General features: G+C 39.9%; 1 protein-coding gene across 1 annotated transcript; it reads left to right on the top strand.

The window, feature by feature from the left end:
• Positions 1-435: 435 nt before the first annotated feature.
• Positions 436-10,061, top strand: OTOL1 (otolin 1). The gene is made up of 4 exons (XM_026016448.2): positions 436-799; positions 4,524-4,613; positions 8,254-8,325; positions 8,725-10,061. The coding sequence occupies exons 1-4, from the start codon at positions 436-438 to the stop codon at positions 9,603-9,605; spliced, it is 1,407 nt and encodes a 468-aa protein (XP_025872233.2). The 3' UTR covers positions 9,606-10,061.
• Positions 10,062-23,781: the final 13,720 nt, after the last annotated feature.

Raw genomic sequence — 23,781 nt, 5'->3', positions numbered from 1 at the left:
TCAGTCAGGAAATTATACATATTTGTTTTCCACAGGGTGTATAAGCTATTAAGTTATGTTGCATTTATTATAGATCATGTTTACTTGTTGGCAAGATAATTTGAATGATTGAGAACAATATTTTAGAACATGTAACACTAGGAAAACAACCAGAAAGGAGGATTGAAGCAAACTGTTCCTTATAATAAATACTTTAAGTAAATAAAATATTCTATTGTGATTCAGGACAGAGGACATTGTGTGATCTATTTGTGATAGATCATTTGCATTAAAATATATTAAAATATCATTCAATATTATGCATACTGTTTATTCTTAGGGTTTATATATGTATCTATATTTCCTTCCTATATGTTTATATCACTTACTAATTACATTGGGATCTCATGTAATAGGTGTATCTATTCCCATTATATCTTTCTTCCAGCCTCAAATATGTGGATGTTTTCTTGGCTTTGTACCATTTTAATTTTTTTGGCAATCGCTGGTATGGACACAGTAGCAAAGACCACACCACATACCAAATTTACGAAGAAATCTGAGGGGAAAGAGATGCCAAAGGGTTTCAAGCCATCCAGTGGCCCAGCTCCAGAAGAAGAGGAGAGTCTTTTCACAGAAGCAGCTGAAAAAGCAGAACCGACCCCCAGGCCCCCAGCCCTAGAGTCGGCCTTCGGTGCTGCCACTCTCTTCCCCTTTGAGAACTTCACTCTTGATGCGGCCGATTTCTTTTTGAACTGCTGTGATTGCTGTTCTTCTGTACCAGGGCAGAAAGGAGACCCCGGAGAGACTGGAAAGACAGGTACTTGCAAATACCCAAAGCCATATTTGTTACCTCGATGTCCTTGGAGTTGAGAGGTAGATGGGAAGCAGAACTGCCTGCAGGGGTTCTATGTGGTCCTGCAAATGGTGACAGGCCTGGGTGGAACACAGTGACAAATGCAAATGGGTGCTATGTTGCCCATTAGCCGCATGTGTGGCTATTAACAAAAATAAACCTAGGGATTAATATTAAGAATTCAGTTCCAAAAAAAAAAAAAAAGAAAAAAGAATTCAGTTCCTCAGTCATACTAGCCACATTTCAAACGCTCAATAGCTACATGTGGCCAATGACTCCAGTACTGGGCTGTACAGATATAAGTCCTTCCATATTTTTTTTTTTAAAAGCACTTCCATCATTACAGAAAGTTCTACTAGAAAGTGCTGGTTAGAGCAAAAACGGGGCTACCAACCCCAGCCCTGGCACGCGGTTCTTCAAATTACACATTTCCTACCAATATGGTTTTTTTTTTTTTATCAGTGGCTGATGTAAAAAGGGTAAAGGAAAATCCTGCTGTCTAGGTAGAAGGTGTGTGGACTGATGGGTTTCTGGAGTGCTATTTGTAGTTTGGATTAGAAATGGCATGTCTGTGAGGTGGAGAATAAGGGGCAGGGTTCAGTTTGCTCTTCATTGAAATTCCAAGGCAACACTGTGTCCTTGCCCCACAATTTTCTCCATTGAACATCATGGTTACATATTTCAATATTCCAGATACCTTTAATACATACATTACTCATACACTGAGTTTTACTGTAATACATTTCAGCCTTTACGTGTCATATAGCAGAGAATTCAGGTAAAATTGAAATCAGAATGTCAATTTCAAATTTGCATCCCCTGGAAAAAAAAAATGACTGTATGGATATATTTGTTGTGTCTTGCTTGGAGAACTTAAAGTTATAAAATCAGGAATTGTGCATCCTCATTAAGCTTTTCATTCATTTCATCTTATAATAGGAAACTTTTGGGAAATGTGATCAATATTCATGCAGAGCTGGAATTAAAGGGTACAGTTGCTGGGCAGTGGTCAGGGCATGAAGATTACTGGGTTGCTAAAACATTATTGGAAATGCAATGATACTGAGAAAATTACATTTACCAGAATTTCTCTTAGTATCATATCTGGCTGGTGAGCTGCTTGGGGGTGAAGACCCCCAAGGGCATGGCCAAGTAAACACAGCTGGTTGCTAAATTGTCTTCTAAGGCCATGGGTCTGTCCCATGAGAGCTTTTGTTTTACCCAGTGATGGATTAACCGGGCTGTTCTCAGAGCTCAGTCTCTCCTGTAAATACATAGGACAGATATTTTGGAGATTTTGGAGATGTGCCAAATTCTTTGCCTGCCTGGAGTGCTCGTATGTTTTAGTCTGGCTGGTTCTGTACAGAGCAGAGTGTTTAAGAGCTCAGAATGTCTTATCTTGTCTCTCACCATCCTGAAACATGGGGAACCTTCATTACCTACATTTCAGTTTTCAAAGTAGTAAAATGAGATAAGAATAATACCAACTTCATGGGGTCATCAAGAGATGGAATGAGGTAATGTGTGTGTGTGTGTGTGTGTGTGTGTGTAGGCTCAGTGTGGTACCTGGGATAGGATAAATGCTCAAAAAATGATGTTTCTTTTTCCAGTTAGCTGTAGTAAGAATCTTGTCCTAGCTTGGGAAATTCTCAGCCTTATAGGGTCTTGTTTCTGAGATTCATAGACATTTGTTCTAGCTTTTCCAGTGTTTCAGAAGTACTGTTTTGTTAAGCAATCAGAGATCCAGCAGAAGAGGGACATTAATCAAACTGGAAAATGAAAAAGAACCTACTCAAATATGACTATTTTAATTTTTCTTTGTTATCTTTCAGTTCTTGGACACATGAACACACACACACATACACACACATAAACACATTGCATGCATGACTTTTACATTATCCACTGTAATGCAGATAGTAAAGGTAGACTTTAAAAGTCACAAGCCTAATTTTATAGTTTATGAATGAAAATGTCTTAAAGTGTACAGATATAGCTAATAGCTAGCAAAGGAAAGATTCCACCTGAAATTTTATCTCCAACTTCTCTCATTTAGTTCAGTTATAATTATAGTTACCTACTATGTGCTAAGAACCATGAAGCACTTTATGCTGTTCCTAATCTTTACACAAACTGTTAAAAAATCATTACATTTCAATGGATGACTTAATCACCAAGAGTTTTAGTAACTCTAGAGGTAATACCACCTGGAAGTGTAAAACATGGAGTCAGATCTGGGTACACCACCAAGCCCCAGCTCTTCCCATTATGTCCAGCCTTACAGTATTTATACTAATTTCTCCTACATGTATGTGTCACTTAGATGGACTTCCTGCCTCTGTGTCCTCTCATGCAGTTTCCATGTGCTCCCTGTGACAACCTGGGCACTGCTCTTTATTATTTCCCTCAATAGTATAACCATACCAGGCATTTAGAGCTCATGAGGAAGGGAGACATTGCACAGTGGACCGCAACTGGCCATCTTACTTGCTTCTACCCACACTGCCCATTCCTTCTCCATTCCTTTAATCTCTGCTCTCCTTTCTTTTCTAGAGTGTAATTACCACCTTTGTTTATTTGAGTTTGCTTTTAGCTTTAACCTCCACTGCAAACACTTTCTTCAAATAAATGTAGAGTTTTTTTCAAAGAAAATTCTGTTGAATATAATTTTCTCCATCCCATCAACTCCAGTTACAAAAATTAAGATGAAGTTAAGACGAAATATTACTATTTCATTGAGTTCACTTATCTTTATGGTTAACTTTCAAAGAACCTGGCTATTAATTACTCCAATAAGGAGTAAGACAGGATACCCTTGAAATCTGAGCCGTGCACCATCTGACTCTCGCCTGCCTCTCAGCCTCCTTCATCCTATTACTAGCTCCACCCACTGTACTCTTCTTTCAGTTTCTTAAAAACACCGTGGTTTTTTTCCACACTTGTTTCGCCTGGAATACTCATTTATGGGTGTTTGTTTTGTTTTTTCCTTGGAAAATCGTAATTTGTTCATTGGGTCTTAGCTTAATGCCATTTTCTCAGGGATGTCTCTGCTGATCCCGTAAATCAGGTTCTTTTACCACAATCTGTAATAGGACCTGCCTATTTTTCTTCACATCACTAACTACAATGTGATAACTTCTATGTATTTTTGTGGTTATTGTTCAGTGTATCTTTCTTGGGCTCTCAGCTCCCTGAGGAAAAGGATGGCTGGGATGTTGATGGCTAATGCCAAACACCTGGCAAGGGTGCTGGTGTCTAGGAGACTCAGCAATAGTTCCCGAAGAATTATATAAGTGAGTAAATGGGAAAACCAAAAGTGCTACATATTGTAGTTTTATTTCCAATTTGAAAGTGTGGTCCACATGAGGTTAAGAGCTAGATAATCATTTTGTTCTTGTTGTTCGATATTGCACTGTTTCCCCAAATCATTTGATTGCTGCCATGAATCCAGTGACAAGTACTAATGGGCTCAATTTATCTATTCAGGTAGTACAAAATTACAAATCAGATGAAAATATTGTCTTGAGAATTATGTAGTAGTCTATTCTTACCCAGATTTTATTATTAGGACACTGACAGTCATTGGTCTCAATAAAATGAGTGCCTAAATTTTTTTTTTCCAGAACTAATGCATTTCAAAAGAGATTTTTTTTTTTTTATCCTGATGGTTTTTAAATCTCATTTCCAGGTCTTAAGGGAGAGGCTGGTGATATGGGGATCCCAGGGCCACCAGGAGTTGTTGGACCCCAAGGTCCAAAAGGCCAGAAAGGAGAGAAGGGTAGGTAGTTATATTGATTTCATGTCAAAACTCAAGATGTATTCTGCATCCTTTTTCAGTAGAGCAACTTACTAAGTAAATACCATATTCTTGCAGGTGGAACAATTTTTTAAAAAGATTATTTATTTATTTGAGAGAGAGAGAGAGAGAGAGTGCGAGCATGAGCATGAGCAGAGGGAGGTGCAGAGGGAGAGGAAGAAGCAGCCTCCCACTGAGCAGGGGGGTGGACATGGGGCTGGATCCCAGGACCTCTGAGATCATGACCAGAGTCAAAGACAGATGTTTAACTGACTGAGCCACCCAGGCACCCCATAGGTGGAATAATTTTTAAAAATACAAAAATTTGGTAAAGCATGTTGTAAGTTATATTTGATATAAAAATGTTAACTTTATAAATAGCCCATTGAAAATTTTTACACTATCCCAGTAACATTTCTTTCTCTCCATCCCCCTCCCTCTGCACATACAGAGGCTCTCCTGCCTCTTTTCTCTCCCTCTCTAGCAACATAGTTGACCTAGTGACTGGAAGCCATTGGGCATAGTCTCTGGGGGAGTGTCCTTTCCTACATACTCCTGAGTGAGCTCTTCCTTATGATACATATTAGTTTTGTATTAGATAGAACGAACTAGAGTAGACAATCCTATAGAATATTCTATTTAGATGAATAGCATCCCTGCTAAGGAGACTATGACATGTTCTTTGGCTTGGTCAAATCTGGGCAATGTCTATGGTGGAAAGAGAACTGAATTAAAATGAAAGAAATTGGGATCCCTGGGTGGCTCAGCGGTTTAGCGCCACCTGGAATCCCAGGATCGAGTCCCACGTCGGGCTCCCTGCGTGGAGCTGCTTCTCCCTCTGCCTGTGTCTCTGCCTCTCTCTGTGTGTCTCTCATGAATAAATAAATAAAATCTTTAAAAAAATAAAATGAAAGAAATTGAGCTTGTAACAATGACCTTGGACCAGTCACTTCACCTCATCTGGAAATCAAGGGGGAATAGATTAGGTATGTATTTATACCCTACTTGCTATCAAAGAAGATTTGTCGTTATATGTACTTTCATAGATCTTTTCCAGCTCAGAAATTCTATAACTCTATAGATGTATCAACCAGGACGGTGTCCTGCCCTGGGAAATCCCTGGTTCTCTAAGTGCTTTGAGACATTGAGGGAAGGTTACAGATTCACTGGGACATTTAGAAATTCCTCAGTGAATACTGCCAGCCTGTAGAAATACCATCTATCCATCAAGTTAAATGTTTTAGCCTCAGTGTCACATGTCAAAAGACCTAATATCATCTATACATCACCCTCCACATGGCTCAGGAACTGTCTAGCTCATTTCTGGTAGAACATTCAGTGAAGTAATTACTCAAAAAAGATGCTAAGGTGAGAGAACTACTTCACACTTGTCAGTTATGCGATTTTCATTCTCGGAAACATTTAATCCTTTTGTGGCTGAATTATGTTAGCAGAAAACCCTGTGAAATACAGATGAGTGATGAACCTCCCCAGTGATTCATACATTTCGGAAGCTAGACTTCTGGAAGTAGAAGAAAAAACAGGGAAGTATCATAAGATAAGTTTCTTAAGAATATGCTTTGATTAAGGATCAAAAGTAGAAATTCATTCAGCCAGTCTCTATAGAGTGGCAAATCTACTTTCCTTTTACTTCCAGACTTCGCTTGGACTCTTGGTTAAAATTGAAAGTTAAAAAAATAAAGGAGTTGACTGACTGCATTCCAGTTAACCACAACCTGATTAAGTACATTCAGTGCAAGCAGTTAAATTCCTTAAATGAACTTGAGAACCAGAGTAATTGTGCAGTGATGGTTGGCATATGAATATTGACAAGGATGGGGAATAGAATTGGTCCCTCACTTCCAATCAGAGTTGGGTTCTCTCCTAAGGGATCCTAACATTTTCCTGATGGCCTATGGGTTAATTTTCAAATTGTAAATTTCATGTAGAATGGTAATGGGAGGGGGTTAGCTACTTAGAAAACTGCTGAGCAGCTTATGGTAGAATTTTTCTAATTGGTCTTGTGAAACATGGGATAGTCTTTTCTCATGACTTGTAATTTGACTTAGAATTTCTTTTTCCCAGCAAAAATAAATAAAAAAATTAATTATGTCATAAAACATGTGGTTGACAAATTGATGTCAACCAATGTTATATGCAGACATGTTTGATTCTATACAAATTTGTAAACTTTCATACCTCAGTTTCTTCTGTGATAAACAATGATGATAAAAGTATCTGCTCTAGGAATGCCTGGGTGGCTCAGCAGGTGAGCATATGCCTTCAGCTCAGGATATGATCACAGAGTTCCAGGATCGAGTTCCGCATCGGGTTCCCCGCAGGGAGCCTGCATTTCCCTCTGCCTAGGTCTCTATCTCTTTCTCTGTGTCTCTCATTAGTGAATGAATGAATGAATGAATGAATAAATAAATCTTAAAAAAATTATCCACTCTACTTTTCTTGAAGGGAGATGGTATAAACTTTTGGAAATGAAAAATATTCCAATTTATAAAATGTGCTCTGTTATATGAGCCTCCCTGTTATACAAGAGGCTGTATTAATATCAAATAAAAATTAATTTTGAATTTAAAAGGATGAATTAAATTAAAAAAATTATGTTAAGAGCTTAGAACGTTACCTGGTCAAAGGAAATCCTCAATAAGAGGTATTATTGGGACGCCTGGGTGGCTCAATGGTTGAGTGTCTGCCTTTGGCTCAGGGCGTGATCCTGGGGTCCTGGGATCGAGTCCCACACTGGGCTCCCTGAGTGGAGCCTGCTTTTCCCTCTGCCTGTGTCTCTGCCTCTCTCTCTTTGTCTTTCATGAATAAATAAAGAGAATCTTAAAAAAAAAAGAGTTACGTATTACTATTACTATTATTAATTATAGTTAAAATGAATTTAGTGTGGCTATACTTTAGCGGGATGGAACTTTAGCTAGGCCCAAAATGGAAATCCAGTTTATGGTACTATGGTGAATATCTAAAAACCTGCATCTTTAGATTTTTTTTCAAATGTGAATTCTCACGATTCTACGATTTGTCCAAAGTGTGTATAAAAAATTTTCCAAAAAAAAGAAAATTGGCTTCTCGTTCATGCTCTATGTCAAGGACTTTATATTTATATCTATATCTATATTTATACTTACTGTCTTGGAAAGGTTTTTGATATGATTAGTTTTAGCTAACTGCAGAATGTCATACTCTGTGTTTAAACTTATATGGTGGTGATGCTCTTTTTTAGGCACTGTGGGGACTATAAAGAAGGGGGCATTTTCAGCATCATTCAGAATTCATGAGAGGAAAAACACAAACACATACATAAATAACACAAGGCAAAATGTCATGAATTTCATGAGAGATTTGAAGAACTATGGGAATGTGGGAGGGGAGAGCTGAATTCTGTTTGAAGAGATTGGCACTATTCCCAAATCTCATTTAAATGGTTTACCATCGATTGGAACACAATATTCCTAATGAGGCTCAATATATTCTCTTTCCATGTTGTTTTACCTTTTTGCATTTTGGTAAAGGAAGCACTGGAATGTGACGTGGTTGCAAAATGGATTTTAGTTACATCATAACTAATATGGTCGGAAGGAAGCTAATCTTGGTATCATTTCAGGACTGAAGGGAGAACGTGGGGATCAAGGAACAAGTGGAGTTCCAGGATACCCAGGGAAACCTGGAGAACCAGGTAGAGAATAAACTATATCTGTCAGGTACTGTCATGTCTGCAGCATAGTCCATAATTTCCTTCCTGTTTGTGCTTAGAGTCATGTGAGAGGTAAGAGGGGGGTAAGAGGGAGACATGAATTGCTCTTACTTATTCTCATAATTCAGTGTACTGATTGCTGGAGTGTAACAATCACTGGTCTGGTAGTTTGGGGGCTAGATACAATCATCTGAGCTCCTGTCCTCAGTCTAGATGACTTTGGGGGGGAAAAGATCCCCGAATCTTTCTGGGTTTCAGTTTCTTTGAGGGTAAGATTTTGGGTTTGGGGGGGGCAAGGGATATTTAGGAGAATATGAGTGGGGGGGGGGCTAAATGCAAAGTGTACAGATCCTTACAGATTATTTTACTTTTCTGTTGCAGGTGGCCTTGGACCTAAGGGGGAGAGGGGAAACATCGGACTGGCGGGAGAGAAAGGACAAAAAGGGTCCAAGGGGGACACATGTGCAAATGGTACCCAAGGAGATAAAGGAGACCAGGGAGCTGTGGGCTCCCCGGGCTTGAAGGGAGAGCCTGGGGCCAAGGGGGAGAAGGGTGACTGTGGAGAGTCAGGGGAGATGGGAGGAAAGGGAGAGAAAGGCCAGGAGGGTCTCAAAGGAGAAAAAGGTAGCAAAGGAGATCCTGGAATGGAGGGCAAAGGTGGCCCAGCTGGCCTGCCTGGGGCCCCAGGTGATCCAGGCAAGAAGGGAGAAAAGGGAGAGTTAGGACCCCCTGGTCTCGTGGGACCCACGGGGCCAAAAGGTGAGGTTGGGAGCAAGGGGGGCCGAGGATCTGTTGGCAAGAAGGGCTCTCGGGGTCTCCGGGGCTCCAAGGGCGAGGTGGCCAGAGTCGTGCGGGCAGCTTTCAGCGCTGCCTTATCCAAGCCTTTCCCGCCTCCCAACATCCCCATCAAATTCGACAAGGTTCTCTATAATGACCCGGGGAATTACAGCCCTGTCACTGGCAAATTTAACTGCAGTATTCCTGGGGCCTATGTTTTTTCTTATCATGTCACTGTGAGGGGCCGCCCCGCTCGCATCAGCCTGGTGGCCTGGAAGAAGAAGAGGTTCAAGTCCAGAGAAACGCTCTCTGGTCATGAAATAGACCAGGCCTCTCTCCTCATCATCCTGAAATTAAGTGCAGGGGACCAAGTCTGGTTGGAAGTGTCAAAAGATTGGAATGGGCTATATGTCAGTCCTGAGGATGACAGCATTTTTACTGGGTTCCTTTTGTACCCAGATGAAGATTCTGGAATTTCACCATAAACTTGGTGCCTTGAACAATTGTAGTTTGGCTTCAGTGGAATAAGTCAGGCAATGTAAGGTAGCACGATTAAAAAAGAATAACTCGTTATTTTTTTTTCATGGATATAAAAATAATGCAGGAAAAATGATATCACCCAGAGTCAATTACCATGCCTATTTTAAGACATCACCTTTTCTTAAAAATTAAAAAAAAAATTATTTTATCAAACAAGAGAGGGAGAACAGAAGGGGCAGAAGAAGAGGCAGAGAGAAAGAATCTTAATTAGGCTCCACACTCAGTGCAGAGCCCTAGATGAGGCTGGATCTCATGACCCTGAGATCATGACCTGAGCTAAAATCAAGAGTCGGATGCTTAACCAACTGAGCACCCAGGTGCCCCTTCAGACATCACCTTTTTAGAAGAATATATTTATATGTATTTGAAAACACATGTCTATTAACTTTGTAGCTAGCTTTTCTTCCATTGAGCATTCTAATGGCATTTTTCATGCCATTTAGATAATATCTGTATATGGAAAATATGATTGACATCTGTAATTAATAAATATATTCTTACTAAATATCTTCTATATCTCATATAAATGTGTGTAACTCTTTTCTGTGTGGGTATGAGTCTAACAAGTGACACATGATGGGCTGGTATCTCTCAAAAGTTTAGAAACTGTCAGGATTGTCTTCCAACAAAATGGAACTATTCCCATGCTTATTTAATTCAGGGAAAATACACAAAAAGAATACGAAGGACTAAACTATCTTTAAGATGAATTAGTGTAAAGCTTTGGCCATAAAAAAAACTCGGTATTAGATGGACTTGTGTGTTGGGTAAAAGGTAAAAAGAAAGTTGATAAAAAAAAAAAGAAAAAAGAAGACAGTTGATAAAGATATTGCTCAGTCATAACAAAGATCCAGCCATTCATCAAATTATTGTACTTAGAAAAACTAAATGTCCCCCAAAGATTCAAGAGTAAAATTAAATCACTATTGATCTAAATTTCCAGTCTTCCTTTCTTCATGGAAGAACATTTAATTTGGATAAATTCTTTGGCTTCATTATCATCATGTCTATAATAATTAATTCTGGTTATTCAGTGAACAGGTGGGTATTTGGGAATTCACTTGCAATGTGAATATTTAATAATTATGAATATGTAGTAATTTAGCAGCTTCATTTTTCAAAGGAACTAATTTATTGACTCCAGATTGAATTTGGTTCAATGAAGGCATATAGTTACATAGATTCGCAAACCTTAGTGAGTTAAATGGGAAGTGGATGATGATCTTGCCCTGCTAGACAAATAAACTTTGAAAAACGTGATTTCCTTTTAGATTTATAAATCCATTTAAACTATGCTCTATCTTCTTGCTTTAATGTATATTTTTATGTTGAAAGTGAAAGGAAAAGCTGTAGTTATTATGACTGACACTTCAACATCAAATATGACTGCATTGCTATTGTGTGTGTCTGGCTGGTCCATTATGGGAGGGTGATATTTGGATGAGTAGTGAAAGGAAGATGTTAATTCATGGATTGCCATAATTGTTTAATATTTCCAGCCGGCAAGCATACAACTGTTGCAAACACCAGGTAATTCATGAGTACCTGAAGAACGATGAACTGAAACACAATGAGAGCAAGGAAATGGATGCTCAGTACAACTGAGACAAAATCTTGGGAAGTCGATAAATTAAGCTGTACTTCTCTTAATTAAGCACATTCATTGCTCAAACGCTCCTCACACCCCAAAGCAGTGTCCATCTCCTATGTCCACGGCAGTACAACCCATTAGTGTTGATGACATTGGGAGACAGTCACCTTTTATTTGATGCACAATAGGCCAGAGGTGTGGAGAAGAGTTTCCCCAGGGCCTGCAAGTGGTAGTAATAGGAATACATATTGAAGACTGAGGGCTGTTCTGTCCTAGAATTGAACCTTGATCTCTAATCAAGGTGCCTTGGGTACTATCATAAATTTACATGTTGTGTGTCTTTTCTTTTATGCAGACTCTTCTAAAGCATGGGGCCCGGGGCAGGGGCCATTTTTGCTTGGATCTAAAGGCAGTATTCCCCATTTCTGCCCTTGTCTCCTTCAATCAAAGCAATCCTGTTAAAAAAAAAAAAGTTGGATCATCTTACTTCTTTGCTCACAGCCTCTTGAGGGTCCTATCTCATCTGGAGTTGAAGCTGAATCCTTACTATGACCAGAGAGGCCTCATGTGATGTGGCCCCTGCTTTCTCTCTAACTCTCCTGCCATTTATTCTGCACATGCTCTGGGTGTTGCCTTCAATGTTAATTCCTCAACTTCACCAAGCATATTTCCACTTATGCCTTTCTGTCTACACAGCTCTTATCCCAGGTAATTGCATGACTGGCCCCTTCCTTTCTCTCAAGCTTTTGTTCAAATACTGCTTTTTCAGTAAGGTCTTCTTTGGCCATGAGGTTTTATTTATTTATTTATTTATTTATTTATTTATTTATTTATTTATTTATTTTTGTTTAGTTTTGTCTACCATTTATTCTTTCAAATAAAAATGGTGTTCCAGGGCAGCCTGGGTGGCTCAGCGGTTTAACACCACCTTCAGCCCAGGGTATGATCCTGGAGACCCGGGATCGAGTCCCATATCGGGCTCCCTGCATGGAGCCTGCTTCTCCCTCTGCCTGTGTCTCTGCCTCTCTTTCTCTCTGTGTCTCTCATGAATAAATCAATAAAATCTTTAAAAAAAATGGTGTTCTATGAAAACAAAACAAAATGTGTAGATCAGTTTGCAAGTCAAATTCACCCAAATGCTTTTCTTAGACAATCACCTTATTTTTATACACAGCTGAAGTGCTTTATCTGTACTCCCAATTTATTCACATGGATTATTAAAAAGACATGTACTTAAGGGTAAAAGCTAATAAAGTATTTTTTTTACTGTTTCATCAAGGATATTCTTTTTTTAATTTTTAAAGTTAAATTTATTTAATCAACATATATTACTAGTTTCAGAGTAATTTCATGGTTCATCAGTTGCATATAACATCCAATGCTCATTACATCACATGCCCTCCTTAATGCCCATCACCCAGCAACCCCATCTGCCCAACTCCTTCCCTTCCAGGAACCCTCAGTTTTTTCCTCATAGGCCATGAGATTTTAAAATGGAGTTTTGAAATCCAATCCAATCATACCCATCAGGGTAGGAAGAACATACCCTGATCTTCTTCCCTGCTTTGTTTTCCTCCACAGCACTCCGCACCCTATAATAAATCATGTATTTCACTTACTGATCTTGTTTATTTTCTGTCTTCCCACTAGAAAGTAAGTTCCACGAGGCCAGGGACTTGTGTCTACTTATTGCTCCCTCCCCAGCACCAGCACACTTAATACACATTCGGTGGATAAAGATTGATGTGGTTGTTGTAGATCTCTCCACAAGGTGGTGCTCACAGATTATTTTTCTTTTGGATTGTGACCCTTTTTTAAAAAAACAAAAAACAAACTGCTGCAAAGCAAATAAAATGGTGACATAGATTTCATAATTAAGAAGCTAGCTTCCTGGGATCCCTGGGTGGCTCAGCGGTTTGGCGCCTGCTTTTGGCCCAGGGTGTGATCATGGAGACCCAGGATCGAATCCCACATCAGGCTCCCGGTGCTTGGAGCCTGCTTCTCCCTCTGCTTCTCCCTCTGCCTGTGTCTCTGCCTCTCTCTCTCTCTCTCTCTCTCTCTCTGTGACTATCATAAATTAAAAAAAAAAAAAAGAAAAATTAAAAAAAAAGAAACTAGCTTCCTGAAATATCATATTTTATGTTTCTATGTTTCAGAGAGACACACATTTTCTTTCTCTGTTGAGACATTGGACTCTGGGCCATTCTCTGGGGCAGTAGTGAGAGACCTACAGCTATGAAAGGGGAACGTGTCTTCTGTTGTCTGGATGTGATGTTCCTTCTGAGTGAGGGCCCGATCCATTTTTATCTCCCACTCCAGCCCAAAAGGACTCCATTTTGTGTCCTGGGAATTAATATATTCTGTAGCTGCAAACCCACTTACAAAAAAGTTTAAAATGAGGCAAGGGGATGATAAACTTGAAGGATTTATTTATTTATTTATTTATTTAAAAGGGATTTGTTTATTTTAGAGAGAGAGTTCATGACAGGAGGAGGGATAGAGAGAGAGGGAGAGGGAGAGAATCTTAAGCAGACTCCCCACTGAGTGCAGAGCCCTTCACAGGGCTTGAACTCAAGATCCTGAGATCATGACGTGAGCCAAAATCAGGAGTCAGATGCTTAACTGACTGAGCCGCCCAGGTGACCCTAAATTAAAAGGTTTAAGAATGCTGTAAGACCTGGAAGAAGGATGTAGGGAGAAGGAAAAATTGAGAGCTGTGTATCTGCCCATGACCAAGATGGGTGGGGCAGGCAGGAGAGAGAAATGATAGGAATTATGGAGCCATAATAACTACTGTTTCCTAGGTCTTACCAGTGTGCCAACCACAGAGCTTTGTGTGTCTATAATGTCTTAAGTGATATGTTAATGCATGAAGTGATTGAAGTGTGGGATGATTAGGCCATGTCCCAAATGACACCCATCTGTTAGGTGAAGGATCCATGAAGCCACTCAACCAATGAAGCAGGGCAATTTTCTAAAAAGCTTGGCTGGTGAAACCTGGTATAATGGGAAAAAGAAAATTAGTAGCCTAGTTTCTAAAGGCAAGCACCCCACGTGGAAAAGGGAATGAGAAGGGGGACGAGAATCTACTGACATCTCAGCACAAGGTTCAAGAGTGGGCTTGTTGTAAATCTGCAGGTGAAACCAAGGACTTTACTGATAATTGAGACTATCATTGAGTGCTCTGACCAGCCTAGTGTATAATCCATGTGAATTTGGTGGAAAAATTTAGTAGGAGTGCTTGATTGTTCTAGGAGCTAGGATTAAAGCATAATTAATTGTTGATTGAATTATAAGACTTATGTTGCATCTAATCGAAATGGTGTGAGAGATTTGTATATTCAGGGTCATTCCTTCTGAAGTAGGAAAATGCATGGAAGCTTCTCTTGTCTTGAGCTGGTGGCAAAGAGCTGACAAGGCAAAGGCTCCTGTGCTCTCTGCATAGTCATTCGTTTGTTTAGGGTTTCTGTGTGCCTGGCTGAGGTTCCGAGGATAAGTCAGCACAATAGGCAGAAAAAAACCCTGTCTTCAAAGAGCTTGTGAAGAGAAAGAATGAAAAATTGATAAGCTATTAGTTTTATTGTCTGTCAGTGCTATGGAGAAAAACAGGACAGGATAGAGGGCTAGGAGTATTACAGTCGGGTGGTAGGGGTGAGAGGGATTTAGAATAGAGGTCAGAAAAGACCTCATTGAGATGGACTATTTGAGCCAAGATATCAAGAAGGCAAAAGAGCATGTCAAGAATATCTGAGAGAGCAGAGGGAGTGCAAGAACAAAATCCCTAAGGTAGGAGTTTGCTTGGTGAGGAGGCCAGTGGGACTGTAGGAAGTAGGGGGTGAGGTCAGAGAAGTAATGGAGTCACAGACTGTGTAGGACTTTTAAGCTATTGTGAAGCTTCAAGCTTGGTAGACACAGAGTTTGGTAGACACAGAGGTACACCGCTCAGATCCTCATCGAGGAAGGATTAGATGCCCCACTAAGGGGACTAGATTCAGCAGACAGGCTCTGGCTGTCAGCTCCTTCAGGGTCTACCTGAATTACAGAACTGCCTCTTTTGAGGTTATGCCTTTCCCCAGGGCAGATTCCCCAAATCTGGTCACCAAGCAAGGTGGAGCCCTTCATGGCCACCCAGATGAGCTACACTCGTTCCAGAGCTTTCTGTAGGTGACTGAAGTTTTGCTGGGTCTTCGTGATGTTTCTGCTCTTGCCTGCTCTTGCCAGTTATGCCTCCTCCCTCTCTTTTTTGATTTCTCTTTTTTTTTCTTTTTAAGATTTTATTTATTTATTTATTTATTTATTTATTTATTTATTTATTCATGAGAGACAGAGAGAGAGAGAGAGAGAGAGAGAGAGAGGCAGAGACACAGGCAGAGGGAGAAGCAGGCTCCACACAGGAAGCCCGATGTGGGACTTGATCCTGTGACTCCAGGATCACGCCCTGGGCTGAAGGCAGGTGCCAAACCGCTGAGCCACCCAGGGATCCCCGGGAGTTGATTTCTAATAAGCATCTTGCACCTAAAACTTGCTCTGGACACCTGGTTCTAGAGACCCAGCTGGGAATCATGAGATGTAAACTGTGAGAGAAAGTGGTAGAGAACAGAATTTTGTGGACCATTTGTTCACTGTGCACTTGCACATGAGCATATATATACCTACACACTTTTCTCCTTTGTTCTAGGCCAGGGCTGAAGGATTAATTAGTTAACATTGTAGAGCACTATTGAAAGCTTCAGGCCTAACATTTACGTCCAAAGAACCTCTGCTGGCTGCCTCTAGTGATTAAGTGCACAGACTCAGAAACTGGATGTACTGGGTTAGAATTTCATTTACTCACCATGTGACCTTGGGAAAGACACTTAGTCTGTGCCTTGGTTTTCTCCTCTCAAAAATAGGATTTTGCTTTATAAATGGATTTATATTTGCAAAACTCTTAGAATGTGTCTGGCACAGTAAGAAAGCCAGCTCTCAGAGTCAAACGTGAGAGGGTAGATTTTGTGTATGGTTCAGGGTTCAGGCTCCTTCTTAGGGCCTGATATGTATTAATTTTTCAGCTGATGGGCTTAGAGATGAAATCAGGACTAGTTTGGGCTCAGTGTAACATCAGGGGTGATAGTGTTGATTGATTTGGAGCTATGCATTTAATTGAGGCCTTCCCATGAAACATCTGAGTTTAAAAAAGTATCAAAAAAGTGTGTTTTATAAAGGATACATAAAATGTTTTTCCTTCGAAATGAGATTGAGGTTCACCCTTTCTTCAAAATCACTATTGAAAGGGTTAATATAACAAAGTGCATGGATTTGCCTTCATATCGAGGCACCCAGGACCACTGTTTTGGATTGTCATGCTGACCATAAGCTTCCTACACACCTGAACAAGGGACTGAAGGAGGGCTCAACTAAAGATGGATGTTTTGCTGATCTGAAAGGTAATGACAATGACAAATGAGACCTCCTAGTGGACCATAGCGAGGGTTAGTGGCAGGAAATTGCATCGGCTCAGTGATTAAAGCAATATCAGCAGTCAGAAGACAGCAGCAGGGCAGGTGGCCTTGGTCTTGCTGCTACCTCATCTGATCCATCTTGCAGGCTGATGAGTCTGAGATGTGTCTGCCAGGCCCACAAACACCATCCTCCGTGCTTCCCCCCACCTTTTTCCCCCCCTTGAGGATAAATGAGCAACAAGAAATTTGGAACATCCAGATTATTCAATGTCAAAGTTATTGCCAAAGCAGCACGCCCACTCTCCTTGGATGTTGAATGCAAGTTAAAATTGCCTCTGGCAAAAGGTTTTGTGAAGGTTTTATTCATTCGTTTTAATTCAAGAAAAATTAATGAGCACCTACTATGTACCAGGCACTGGGCTCCGTGCCAGGGATACGAAGATGAATGAGATAATTTCTTGTCTTCAAGGAAGTCACAGTCGAATGGAAGAGGCGACTAAGTGAGGACAATGGATGTTCCATCTTTTTTGTCTCGGGGATGGCCAAGGACCTAAATGTCAGGACTATTATAGGGGAAATTGAGAAAACACTTAATCCAGCAAGTTGGTTGATTGATGTTCTTATTTAACTACCCCACCGAGTACTAGGTAAGCAATTTATTTCAAAAGGTTCAGCCTCAGCAGGAGAAAAATGTAAACAAAGAAAAATCCAAGAACAACATTTTCACTGTTGGGTGTTAACCACATGGGATCCTAAATCTTGTTTCTAAGATCTTGGATTGACAAGCAAGGAAGGACTAGAGAACTCTCTGGGGAAATCAGAAGTGGACCTGGCAGAGTAAGAAAAAAAAAACAAAACAAAAAACAAAGGTGTCAGACGCATTCGCTTGAGCTTAGAAGGAATCTTGATAATCATGTCACCAGCTTCTCCTGAGGGAAAGAATCCAAAGCCTGAATTCTGTAACTCAAAACACGTGACCCAAGGATCCACAGATTATAGCATTCATATTCCAACCAAAGGTTTCTGATTTAAAACAGAAAGAAAAATTACTGGGATATTATATGCCTGCAGGTAAGTGCACACATGTGGAATGTATGGCTCGATGAGCTTCAACAGATGGCTAATTATGAAACTGCCACCATGTCATGATATAGAAAATTTCCAGAACCTGGCAGGCTTCCTTATGCTTGCTTCCAAGCACATCACCTCACTGCACAAACATAACCACTACCCTAATTTCTATTGCCATGGATTAATTTTGCATGTTCCTGGATTACATGTAAATGAATCTCGCGGTTTATAATCTTTCATGTTTGGCTTTTCCCCTCAACATTCTGTCTGGGAGATTATCCATGCTGTTGAATTTATCAGTAGCACTTAAAATATATGATGACTGGCCATTTGTATATACCCTCTTGTGAAGTGCTTATTCAATTTTTTTTTCTTTTTTGCCAAATTTTAGTGGGTTTTCTATAGGAGTTCTTTTTATTCTTTCTTTCTTTCTTTTTCTCTTTCTTTCTTTTTTTTTCTTTCTCTCTTTCTTTCTCTTTCTTTCTTTCCTTCTTTTTTTAAGAGAGGGAGAGAAAGAGGGGCAGAGGGAGAGAGAATCTTAAGCAGGATTCACACCCAGCCTGGAGTCTGATGTGGGTTTATTCTCACAACCCTGAGGTCATGACCTGAGCAGAAACCAAGAGTCAGACACTTAACCTTCTGAGCCACTCAGGCACCCCTGTAGGATATAAGGGTGCCCTTGTTTGTATACAAGACTCTTGAGTTTTAATTGACTTCTTTTTTTCTACAAATGGGCCAGTTTGTTTTCTGAGGCCCCCTCCTCTCTTTTGTTCATTCCTCTTAAGGTTCACAAACTCTCAAAATCTCTCCTGATGGTTCTATATCTTTGTAGGACTAAAATTTCTTCCAAAAGAGCAAATTAATGCTTAGATGTAAATGATGAAGTCCTTTGCTTATTACTTTCTCCCCTAGATATTTGTCTCTTCAAAGGAAATGAAACCAACCAACAGAATATCTAATAGTGAGATTTCAGAAACTAGAAAGTCGATGGGGACTTTTTTGGAGGAAGATAGGGGGCAAGAGTGACCAACGAGAGGCATTTTTTTTTATCTCTGAAATCCAACAATGCTATAATTTCTTAGCATTTTCTTTGAATTTGGACCAAATAGCTTTAAGAAATGTTGGACAAAGGAAAAAAAATTATCAACAAAGAATTGCTTCATTTAAAAACAGGAAAAAATATGGGGCTAGACCAGGATCGCTGGTTTCAGGACCATTTTCAAAGATTTACCATCAGTGGCTGACTGCCAGCCTGGGGACCCTATGGTATGGTGTTCCAGGGAGACTGTTTTCTTAGAAACTAGTGCTAATATTGCAGTAATGTTTTTCCAGGAGATTACAAAGCGATCTTATGAAGTTAGTGACATTAGATTGGGAAATACAGTCTAACACCTTATAGGGAGGAGGCTGATTCAACACGACCCTGAAAATAAGGTCGTGCAGAAAAAAATAAAAAGAAATATCAATGAAGGCTATTTATATGATATGAAAGAGGACCAAAAGCAGTGAAAACAAATTAAAAGAAATGGTTTGTTATGTGGTGGTGGGGAGTCCCTGGGTGGCACAGTCAGTTAAATGTCAGACTCTTGGTTTTGACTCTGATCATAATCCCAGGGTCATGAGATCCGCCCCATATCAGGCTCCATGCTCAGTGTGGAATCTGTTTGGGATTATCTCTCTTTCTCCCTCTAACCCCCTACCCCCACTCCGCCCCATGCTCACATGTGCTCTCTCTCTAAAATTAAATAAACAAATCTTAAAAAAAGGATAAAGATGAGTGTGCTTGGTAGAACCTAGCAGTCTCTGCCCATCCTTGGGTGAGACTATGCCAGAAAAGGAAGCATGGTTCTGAGATGTCCAACCTAAGCAAACTGAACCACTTAATCTCTCACTGTAGATCCAGTTCTCAGTTATGTATGTTAAAAACAGAATGGGGTGGGCAACCCTGGTGGCTTAGTGGTTTAGCGCCGCCTGTAGCCCGGGGTGTGATCCTGGAGACCTGGGATCGACTCCCATGTCGGGCTCCTTGCATGGAGCCTGCTTCTCCCTCTGCCTGTGTCTCTGCCTCTCTCTCTCTGTGTCTCTATGAATAAATAAATAAAATCCTAAAAAAAACCAAACAAACAGAATGGGGGCACAGATTTGAAAATCCAGTCTGTTTCTGCCATAAACATTTCACTCCTCAGATATTTCTTGGTCATTTACTATCAGGTGCTCTGCTAATCATCATACAATTTTGTAAATTCTTTAATTAAAGTATTTATTAATTAGAAGAGAAAACAGATTGGAAGCCAGTGTGTGAGGATTAGGGGAGCTTTTGCACTAATTTATTTCTGCATACAATAAGTATTTTATTGAGTGTCTACCTCATGCCAGGCATCATGCTAGATGCCGAGGATACAGCTTTGAACAGGAAAGAGGAGTCTGGCAGTTTAGTGGGAAAGACAGCAGAGATGTCATTAAACTATGTCTTGAAGTACTTTTCTGGTGAAAAAGTGAGGAAGGCCATTCCTGGCAGAGACTCCTAGAGATAGAATTGCAGAGTGTAGAAAGAGTTTGGTGAATTTGGAGAAGTGCAAGTAACAGAATATGGCTGCAATCATGTGGAGTGTATTTGATGAGAATCCAGTGAAGTAGATTGTCCCCAAAATGTTGCAGCTAAGATTTACCACAGGCTGGGATAGCTGGATCAATCACTCTATTTATCATCTCATCTATGTAAGTAAGATCCATGCTGTGGATGGTACTTAAAAACACTGGGGGGCTACCTTTGGAGATGAATATGACAGGGTTCCTATCTTATCCTTAAAAGTTCTTATACTTGTTCATAGGGATGTCGTCATTTCCAAACGATATTAAGGTGAGAGAAATACAAGTGGATTAAGATGGAAGTCTCATGGTTTAATTTGGCTTCATTCTATCATTATCAAGATAGCATGTTGGACTTTTTAATAGGGATTTCCTTTAGCCTCAGGTGTTCCAAGACTTGTGTAGCAGTTTTGAGCTACTTGGCTCTACCGAGAAGCATCAGAGCAGGCAAAAGACAAACCTATTAAAGTATCCAAAGGAATATAGCCCTTTGGGTTTCTTTTTTTTTTAAGATTTTATTTATTCATGAGAAACACAGGGACATAGACAGAGGGAGAAGAAGCAGGCTCCATGCAGGAGCCAGATGCAGGACTCGATCCTGGAACTCCACCGTCACATCCTGAGCCAAATGCAGACACTTAACTGCTGAGCCACCCAGGTATCCCACCCTTTGGGTTTTTAATGACTATTTTTTTGTCAAATAAACTGTAAATATCAGATTTAAAAGGGTCAATTTATTTATTTTATTTAAAAAAAGATTTTATGTATTTATTTTAGAGGGAAAGAGAGAGAGAGAGAGAGCAGTGGAAGGGAAAGAGGGAGAGGGAGAGAGAGAATCTCAAGCACACTGTGCTCTGAGCATGGAGCCCAATGTGGGGCTCAATCTCACTACCCTGAGATGATGACCTGAGCCGAAATCAAGAGTTGGACAATTAAGCAACTGAGCCATCCAGGCACCTCCAAAAGGGCCAATGTAGGGTTACATTTGTTATAACCTCTTAAATGCCTTTCAGAAGCATTGCATATGTATATTAGTGAGCTTTTTATGCAGTAACAAACAACCCCCAAATTTCAATGGCTTGTAACATTTATTTCTCACTCATATATTTACAGATTGGTTGTAGCTTTCCCCAGCTCTGCATAGCTCTGCTGGTCTGGGTTCAGGCTGTGGACTGGGTTTAAGTCTGTCCCATATATCCTTTCATTCTGGGAGCCAAGTGGAAGAAGCAACCACTTAGGGAAAGTTTTCTTCTTGGTGGAGGGTTCAAAAAATGATTTAAACTTGTAATTCTACTAAAAGTTTCTGCTAGGGCATGATATAAATTTTATTCACTCAGATCCCATTTGCAAAGAAAGTCATCTGACCAAACCCATAACTAGGCTGAAAAGGACACTCTTTCCATAGGGCATGGGTGAGAGAAGGTAAGTGAATGTTCACTCTGCAAAACAACCTACCACGATATATGTATGTATGTATGCATTTATGTACTTGTTTTGTAAACTAATTTCTACAGATAAACTGAAATGTCTCTCAGAAGTGTTCTGATCAGAAGCTACTAGAAAATACAACGTTTCAAAGGAAATGTTCTGAGATTTTCTTTCATGCTGCAGTAGAAAAGTTGGTGTTAGAAGTGCATACATAGTAATGATCTGAAATGTGTGGCTTGAGGTGAGATTGCTGTGGGAAAAATTCAAATTCAGGCTATCATAATTTGGAGGTATTCATTTGGGAGAAATGTCTGTGCAGTTATTCATTAATTTAGAAGTGATGTGATAATACTAGTTCTTCAGGCAGGATTAGAGTGACCCATGGGTCTTCAAACACGGCAACACATTGCTTTAGGGGAGTGATTGGGATGGAGTGGGAGAGATAGTGAATGTTCTACAGTGTAGATTGAGCTATATATAATTACTATGTTACTGATAGAGTCTTTATGTTTTGTTTAGTTAAAGAGTGTGACTTCCAACTGATTTTCCGCTGCAAAACCAGGTGGTATATTGCCATGATTTCTGCTCTAACAAGTGACAGAAGTAGTCATTTTCCCTCTATGTGGGAAAAGCATAAATCGGTTTTTGTAATGGGACTGTGAATCTCCGTCTGAGGTATGAACTTATGAGTTAAACTTGGTTATAGAATTATGGATTAAAACTTAGAAGAGCTTAAATGCAGTGCATTTTGTGTGAATATTTAAGTGACTGTAGGACATTTCATAGTGTGATAGAAACATCACATTTTCCATTCCTTCTTGTAGTTTTGTTTTTTATGCTGATATTAGGTGTTGTTCTTGGCATGTAGTGATAATGATTTAAGATTACATTTCATACTTCTACAGCTTCAGTGACCACTACTTAAAACTGGGCCATTGAGCAATTTCAATAGATGTAGAGATCACAATGTACTTCTCTAATTAAGAAGTATCATGTGTATCATGCTTAGACCAACTAGAAATTCAGCACAAGGCAGCCCATCTTGTTATGTGCATCAAATTAGTTCTGCTTTTAAATGCAGATGACATAAAATGTTTCTGTAGCAAACTACTTGTTAGTATTATTAAAAAAAATTTTTTTTAAAGTAGGCTCCATACCCCGCATGGAGCCCAATGCAGGGCTTGAACTCATGACCCTAAGATCAAGACCTGAGCTGAAATCGAGAGTCAGACATTTAACTGACTGAGCCATCCAGATGCCCTTACTTATTAATATCCTTAAAGCCACTGAAAATGTGTTGAGGGGATAGACTAAAAACCAGTAAAGAAGTTTGATCTTCTATCTAAAGAGAGAAATTGAAGCCCTCATTTAATTGTTATGAGGTCATTGGGGTTCCAATTGCTTCTCTCCTTCCCTCCTCCTTTTATCTTTTGGCCATTACAGTAGTTGAGTTCTTTCAGCTGCTGCTAAGGGGAAGCCTAATTCAATCAATAAAGAAATTTATTACCTCACATAACAGGTGGTCAGGAGGCAGTGTGGGCCCCAGTCATGAGGAGACCAGGATACTCATTGTATTTCTGTTATTTTCTTGGCTCTCATTCTGCTGTGCATCATTTTTATCCTCAAGCTGGTGTCTCTCGTTGTGATAATATGGTTGCCAGGAACATCAAGGAAACATGCTACCTTGATCCTGTCCCAAAGAATATAATGCTCCCCCAATATGTCATAACTTTAGTTGTTAACTCAATATCTATTCTCCCTTGTTACATTGTGTGATGGATAATTTTATGTGTCAACTTGACGAGGCCAGGAGATGCCCAGATGGCTGGTAAAACATTATTTCTGGGTGTGTCTGTGAGGATGTTTCTGGAAGAGATTAGCATTGGTTCAGTAGACTGAGTAAAGTAAATCATCCTCCCCAGTGCAGGTGAGCATCATTCAATCTGTTGAGGACCTGAAGAGAATAAAAAGGAGGAGGAAAGGCAAAATTCGCTCTTTGCC

Source organism: Vulpes vulpes, chromosome 3 (genome assembly GCF_048418805.1).
Source record: "Vulpes vulpes isolate BD-2025 chromosome 3, VulVul3, whole genome shotgun sequence".
Lineage (NCBI taxonomy): Eukaryota > Metazoa > Chordata > Mammalia > Carnivora > Canidae > Vulpes > Vulpes vulpes.
This window is presented reverse-complemented; position numbering and strand designations above follow the sequence as displayed.